Source organism: Pleuronectes platessa, chromosome 23 (assembly GCF_947347685.1).
Source record: "Pleuronectes platessa chromosome 23, fPlePla1.1, whole genome shotgun sequence".
NCBI classification, from domain to species: Eukaryota; Metazoa; Chordata; class Actinopteri; order Pleuronectiformes; family Pleuronectidae; genus Pleuronectes; species Pleuronectes platessa.
Window position 1 is genome coordinate 14,111,444 of NC_070648.1, and position 8,398 is coordinate 14,119,841.

Below are 8,398 nucleotides of genomic sequence, written 5' to 3' on the forward strand. Positions count from 1 at the left end.
AGAAGAGGAAGTGCTGGTGTTACATTTCCCTAAAGCTGCACTAGAACTAGTTAAGTTAGGTGTTAGAGGTGAACACTGGCACAGACAGTCCACAGAGCAGCATCAGGATGGAAGGGATCTTCATTGGTGTCTTGTGTCTCTCAGGTCAGTGAATTTAACTGTTTGTATGATGTCTAACAGGAAATCTGAATATAGAGATTAATTTGAGTCCTCATACATAACAAAGATAACTGGTTTCATCCTCAGGGTGCCTCACGTTCTCCACATGCCTCCTCCATCAGTACCACTTTGTGTCTGATATAATGAATTGGACTGAAGCTCAGAGCTACTGCAGAGAGAAGTACACAGACCTGGCCACTATTGAAAACACTGAAGAAATTAAGAAGCTTAAAGACACAGTTCTTGCCTCTGGATACACCTCTAGGGTTTGGATTGGCCTGTACAGTCATATTGACTGGAAGTGGTCAGATGGGTTCAACCAGAGTGGAGCTGAATATAGGAAGTGGTATTATACTGAACCAAACAATTGGGCAACCATTGAGCACTGTGTGTTCCAGAAAAACGATGGAAAATTTTATGATGAAAAGTGCGATCGTGCTCTTGATTTTGTCTGCTACAATGGTAATGATGTGCTTTATATTGATCTTTACTATACAACGTAATGTATAAGATATGATTTTGAAAACCATTGTGTGATCTCAACAACCCCTCTTTTGTTCTCAAACTTAACTGCAGGAACATTAGAGGATTCTGACTTTGTGTCAGTGAGTACAGTAAAGACTTGGTCTGAGGCTCAGAGGCACTGCAGAGAACACTACACAGATCTGGCCACTGTGACGAACGACGCTGAGAACATCAAGATACAGACCTTGATAACACCTATCAATTTGGCATGGATCGGTTTGTACAGAGATCCTCAGATTTACTGGTCCGACGGGAGTAACTACTCATTCAGCTCCTGGTATCAGGGTGTAAACCCACCTGGCTCGAAGAAAGTCTTATGTGGTGTTGCAGATTTGGAGCAGGGAGGAAACTGGAGGTTATTTTCCTGTGAAGAAAGAAAACCATTTGTCTGCTACAGCGTCCCAAGTGAGAATCTCTTTAGTATTTCTGAGTTGCTTGTGTTTGTATTCGTGAGTTTTCCTACAGGCCTGGCCAATCCGTCTAGTGGGCAACATGCAGCCCAGAGACCAGAGGTTCCTCACTCTGTGTTTTAATCAAAGATCTGAGTAGTTCTATCTCCACAGGAATAACTGAAGTTTAACAAAACTATACATTACATTTTATTTAGCTGCAGTTTTATCCAAGCGACTTACATTAAGTGCATTCAACCCTGAGGGCACAGACCCAGGACAACAAGAATTATTTTTTTTTAATAAAAGGTATTTTAGGAAGAGGTATGTTTTTAGTACATTAAACGTGTGTTTTCTTTCTCTCCTCGTTCTTTGTCTAAACAGCAGTGAAGACGTTGGTGAAGATGAGGGTGAAGCTAGAGGACTCCTCTGTGGACCTGAGTGACCCTGCTGTGAAAGAACAGATTCTGAAACAGGCAAGTCTCCAAAATCCACCCTGAAACATTAACTCATTCATAGACCCTGGACAGATGTATTACAGAGTTTGACATCTGTGGAGGTGAGGGGGCTGGGAGAGCACCATCACCTGCACCACAGAGGACCAATCAGCTCAGTTCAGAGCTGTTTGCTGATTGGTCCTCCTGCTCAGAAGGCAGCGTGTGCTGCCTCACAGGGCGACTCAGCGCCTCAGACACGGAATTAGTCATTTTTAACATTATTAATTTGTCACCACACAAACGTGATCAAAACATAAACATTAACACACACAGAGTAACAAGGTTTCCAGCTTCTCTCAGGTTTCTAGTCTCTGAGGCGCTGAGTCGCCCTGTGAGGCAGCACAAGCTGCCTTTTGAGCAGGAGGACCAATCAGCCAACAGCTCTAACCTGCGCTGATTGATCCTCTGTGGTGCAGGTGAGGGGGCTTGGAGAGCCCCCTCACCTGCATGGCATCAAATAACCATGAAGGAGACGAGTGAATTAAAAAAAAACTCCAGTCACAGATGTTCTACAATGCAAAGCAGCCACAAGAATTATACTCGTGTTGACTCCCATGATTATTTTTGACAGATTATTCTTCCAGGTATTGCTTATGTATATCTACAGGTTCTTATTTGAGACCAGGAAACATAAATCCTGATTTTTGCATGATTGCTATGTGACAATCACAAAATACAAACTTCCAGTAGAAAAATATCTTGGTAGCTGAGCAGTTACAGCTCCTGCCACGAAAGTGTCCATGTAAATATCATCTTTCCAATTGCTAATGCTAATTGAAAATGCTAGTTTGGGACCTGATGCTGTTTATGTGTCCAGAGCTGCAGGATTCAGACAAATAACAATTCTAAATCTTCTACTTTTAATTATTTCGTGTCCTTATAATTATTATTATTATTATTATATGAATTATTTGTTCTATCATGCATTATTATCTATTTTCTTATCCTATCTCTCTTTTCTATCTCCCCCTTCCACCCTCCTCTTCTCCCACTATCTCTCTCTCTTCTCTTCTCTCTTTTACACCCCCCTCTCCTTCTTGCCCACATTGAGTCTGGTTCTAGAGGTTTCTTTCAGTTAATGAGGGAGTTTTTTTCTCCACAGTCTCCAAGGTACTGCTCATTGTTGGAACTGTTGGGTTTCTCTAAACATTTTAAAAGTCTTGACCTTCTATGTAAAGTGCCTTGAGATGATGGTTATTATGATATATAAGTTATATAAATATAATTGACTTGACTAAAAACAAATAACTCTTTGTCCTAGAGAGCAAAGGAATCTGTTAAAAGTATTTCAAATAGTCTCCATTTCTGTTTTTCAGCTCCAGGACAGATTGAAGGAGAAAGGACTGAGTGGCGTCACCTTGAAGTTGAAAGAACAGGCTGATGGGAAAGTTTTCCACAAGGAGGAAAAAGGTTTCGACAAGAAAAAAAAGATTGAACTTTAAATATTTGAATTGAACTTTTATTGCATATGCTAATTTTTCATGTCTGCACGTATACACACCACTATCATTGTACACAGTTAAACCATACCAATGAATGATGTTGTAGAAAAACTAGCCTTTGTGTGATCATATGCTTAAACTGTGCGTCTGTGTATAAAGAGCATTAGGAACTTTATGCAGGCTGGGAAGAATGTCTAATTAACACCAGACACAGGGAGAGTCTCCATCGGAATGAAAATGTAATTAGTTGCTAGGCAGGTAAATAATGTTACAGGTGATTATTACTTATACTGAGGGAATGACAAAGACCCACAGCACAGGTCAAGCCCATGTAAAACAGATTTCTGGTTGCAACTGTACGCTTTCACCAGACAGCACCATATATCCAGAATAAAGCAATGTAATAATGATTGCCACCTTATTTGTAATGATTGTTTTTTGAACCTATATTAAGTATGTAGAAATGTACTAATTTACAAAAAATGTAGACTTAGCATCTGGTCCAGTATTAGACTTTTTTATTTCCAACAATGCATCCTGTAGAAGAGTCTGAGCCTCATCATTAGAACTGTTATTTACACTTTATGAACAAATCCTTTGTTTTCTCACTCACAGGTTTGCAAAGAGGCAACAAATAACCACAGGTTTTAAATTATTTCAGAATAATCTCTAAAGAATTAGACTCACATTTAAATCCAGAAATCCAACCAGGCTGGTAAGGTTAGACCACGCCTCCTGCAGCAGTAGCACTTATGGGGGAAGATTCATGTAAAATGGATTTGGAAGAGGCCTCAACCAAGACTCAGTTGTGAAATAAACCTCGTCCATGACTGTATTTAAAAGAGAATAAACAGAAGACAGAGCAGAGAATGGGCTGCACTTTACCTTTAATTTAAGTAGATTTACTTGTTTTACTGAAGCCATAGTGCTTGTTCATTTTGGAAATATTTCAGTCAGCAATGCAACTGTACATCCTATACCTTTCACATGTTTAAAATAACAACATGAATATATGAACCTGTGTATTATTTGAATAGCTTGTATTGAATGCACAATAACAGGGTGGCTATGTTTATACATGGCACTAGGCCAAGTTCAATTTAAAACACAATTATAAACAATATATATAGTAGGGGGTCCCTGCTCCATCTCTCCATCGGTCTGGGGTTCCTTTGCCTGAAAAACATTGAAGACCCCTGTATTAATGTATTATTCAAGTTAACACCTTACCATGGTGACATTCAATGCCTTACTTCACTGTGACATTTAAAGTTTCGGTGGGTAGAATTTAGGGACCTCTAGTGGTGCAGTTGCATTTTGCAGCTGAATACCCCTCACCTCACCGTCCCCTTCCAAATATCAAAGAGAACCTGAGTAAACCTTCATTGGTCATAAAACTCAAAAGGTGCTAAGTTTGTCCAGTCTGGGCTAATGTAAAATCATTAGGAATATTTTATATTCAATTTCTGCCAATAGATCCCTTTCAACTAAATATGACACACTGGACCTTTAAAGCCTCACTATACTATTACATTAAATGCCTTATTATACTGACATTTTAATGCCTAAATATTTTAAAACATTTAATACTTGACTATTCTATGACATATATTTTAATTACTGGACTAATATATTCCTAAAGGAACTATAAATATGAAAATTCCAGACCCTGTACAATTGTTGCTTCTGATTTTGTGAACAGATTTGTTGACACTAATAAACCATAGACGGAGACCAGACATGTCCTTTTAGATGTAGTCATCACATTTTACGTATAAATGCTTTGCATTGACTGCTGATGTGGATTGGACTTTTCTTGTTATCACTGCTCTCGAAGGAATCGACTGATGGTCCCAAAACCTGAGGAAACAGACAATTCTGTGTGTGTGTGTGTGTGTGTGTGTGTGTTTGAATGTATTCTAAAGCTTACGGTAAAGACAAACAAAGATACCCCCCCCCCCTCCCCAATCATTGATAAACAGATTTGATGAATTGAAAGTTGCTTTGAGACTGACAAAGCATGTTTGGTGTTGATCTACAGTCGGGAATTGAACCGTGCAAAGATACGATCCTCATGTTGCCATGTAATTTGAGTGTGATCCATTGGAAGAATAAAGGAACGGTGTCCAAAAAGAGACCATTGATTCGATAAATGAGCATCTTGTTTCCATTGTGATGACAATATAAACGTATTAACAGTGCAAATATCTACGCGGGCATGTGTGACACATTATTACAAAAAAATAAACCTGAAACGCTAAACAAGGCCTAGCAGCTGCAGTGTGTACGTGGCAGAACAATAAAACTGTACATGTCAACTGAGATGTGATGTCATTCTTTCAGGAGGTGAAAGGACTTTGTTCGAACTGGTGTTGACACAAGGTCACCGGCTCATTTACAAGGAAGCCAATGAGATTCACTGCACTGTCCCCATTCAGCCCACATTAAACCACACTTTGTATAGCTTAGTATTGAATGCACAATAGCAGGGTACCTATGCTTATACATGGCACTAGGCCCAGTTTTATATAAAACACATTTTTATACAATATATATAGTAGGGGGTCCCTGCTCCATCTCTCCATCAATTTGGGGGTCCTTGGCCTGACAAACGTTGAAGACCCCTGCTTTAGGGTCTGTCTTGATACCTTCACTGGTCACCATGCGCCCTACATACCTGACCTGACCTTTTAACAGCTCAAATTTTTTGGGGCGTAGTTTATCACCAAAATCTTGCAGGCGACACAGCACATGCCTCAGGTCGTCAACGTGGTCATGAATGTCTTGTGCTAATAGATTTACATTACACACCCAGTGGAAGACTCCCATTTGCACTTGGACGTCCTAACAATACTTGTTAATGCTGTACAATCTGTTCCAAACTGGGAACATTTCAATTGAAAAAGTTTATTAGCAAAATATGTATTAATTTCCAAGTTACCTCCTGAAAACACAGAGTCATTCAAGAACTTATGACAATTTCTGTAGGGAACAGCCTATCCGAGCACCCTTGGGTCCATGTTGACCTTTGGCTCCATCCTAAACTCTTTGATTCTCAAACATGTCTGTGAGTAGTTATTTCTCTGAGGTGCAGGGGCTTTAGTTTGTATACAGGACACAGACTTGTCAGAGCCTAAACGAATATGCAATTTAAATATGTCCTCCAGCAATAAAAGAGTCTGGCTCCTCTCTCTCTCTTTTTTTTTTTTAGAGGGACTACATGTAAGATGTTGCCATTCAGCCACAGTTAGAATTAACAGATTTTTATTATTTAATTACTCCATGAGAGGGTATCCTTTTCCAGGACAGTAACAAGTGAAGCAGAGCCCATCAACAAAATTACAATATTTACAACATTGATGAGAAAAGATAGTGTCTAATATAAATGGAGAGGTGTATCAATGGTTAAAGAAAAATAAAAAGAAAGAAAAAGTCTGACTGAGATGAAGGGAGCAGTGATGACAATTGTAGGTAATGAAGGCGGAATTGACAATAACGCTATGCAAGTAGGGAAATTGTATATCTAAGCAATCTAGATTATTAGTAATAATAATAATAATCATCCACGATTGTCTGCCACCACGATGATCATTATCATATTATCTCAGACAATACTAAATACCAACAACTGAACCGGAGTAGGAAATATCTGGATACACTCTAGCTCCTATGTATCAACATATAGGGGCTATATAATGAATATATCCTAAAAGGAAGCTCATAACCAGAGGAGACAACTTAACACTCCACATAAAAACTGCCCCCCACTAGCACACTTCAAATCATGACTAAAAACACATCTGCTCTTCTTGGCCTTCTCCTCGAGTTGAGAACATTCTTATCCCAGCAGCTTTTATTTAATTTTATTATTGTATATCTTATTTTATTGAATTTTAATTTAAATGATTGTACCTTCTATCTTATTTTATTTTACTACATGTAGTCTGATGCATTACGTGTGACTTGTCTTCTTGTTGTATCTTATACCAGTGAGGCACTTTGGTCAACAAAGTTGTTTTAAATGTGCTATATGAATAAAATTGACATTGACAAGCTGTGAAAACCAAGGAGGAGCCCTGATTCCTCTGTGAGCATCTGTAACCTTCCCCCATTATAGTAGCATATATGGCAATTTAAATATCAATCATATTGTTGCATCACACAACTCACCCAGTTCAGCTGCATATTTCCTGAGGTAAGGTCCTGTCAGTTGTCTAAATTAACTAATAACTTTTTATATTCAAGGTTTGTTGGAAGATCAAAATGTGCTTGAGCGAGAAAACATATTCTAAATATATTTAATGGTGTGTCTTCAAGGCTATAGAGCTACAGTAAGATTTAGGAGAAAGAATCGTTTGGCAGAAATTGGATATGAAATAATCCTAGTGATGTTTTCACTACTGTGTTTCATATAAATTGTACAATTTGTGGTCTGTACCCTAGAATGAGCCATTTATTTTTTCAAAACGTTATATTTACCTCAGGAGCTGGTTTGGATGGGGAGAGATATGTGAGGGGTACTCAGCTGCAATATGCAACTTCACCACAAGATGTCCCCAAATTCTACACACTGAATCTTTAAATTTGCATCTTACTGAATCAGGAATTGGACATGGATGTTTGATATATCATTGTCCCCTCTGTGTAAATTCAGTCTGACAGGTCTTGACTGTGACCTGACAGACATATTCAGCCAGAAGTGACCACACTGAATGAAATGTTGCTCTAATGTTTAATGTGTATTTTTCCTTTGATGCAGGAAAACCTAGGTGGAGGTTTTCAGGTTGTTTGTCTGCCCCATTTTTATGAACACATGTCAAATTCTGTACGAAGCTTCATTTGGACTCAGAGATGAACTGAAACGATGTTGGTGATTAAGGTAAAATGTCAAGGTCACGGTGACCTCATGTTCTATTGAATGTGATACATCACGAACACCTTCAGGGAATTTTGTTATTAATAATTCTTCCAGGCGTTGCTGCTGTAGAGCTGCCGTTTTTGGTTGAGATCAGGAAACACACAACATGCTGGGGCTGAGTTGGTGCTCGGGCCTAGAAGGACTTGATCTGAGACATGTGGTGCAAATTGTGTCTCCATGAACACATCCATGTTGTAAAGATGAATACTGGATACCTGAAGGCAGGCTTCAATATCCAGTGGGGTTACAGCCTAAGGATCTTTAATTGGGTAATGAGTAAATTTAATTTGTTTAGCACCAAATCATAAAATACATTATCTCAAGGCACTTTAGATAGTAAAGTTGAGACATTGTAAAATGATAGAGAAACCCAACAGTTTCCACAACATTAATAAATAAACATTTCAAACATCCCTGTCACAGAGGTATCATTGGATCCACGGTGTGAGCAAGACAAACAGACATTCA

At 38.7% G+C, this 8,398-nt stretch overlaps 1 protein-coding gene across 1 annotated transcript; it reads left to right on the forward strand.

Annotated features, from left to right (window-relative positions):
• Positions 1–4: 4 nt before the first annotated feature.
• Positions 5–3,428, forward strand: LOC128430513 (macrophage mannose receptor 1). Its single transcript, XM_053416604.1, has 5 exons — positions 5–144; positions 247–621; positions 736–1,089; positions 1,458–1,549; positions 2,887–3,428. The coding sequence occupies exons 1-5, from the start codon at positions 108–110 to the stop codon at positions 3,010–3,012; spliced, it is 984 nt and encodes a 327-aa protein (XP_053272579.1). The 5' UTR covers positions 5–107; the 3' UTR covers positions 3,013–3,428.
• The last annotated feature ends 4,970 nt before the right edge of the window (positions 3,429–8,398 follow it).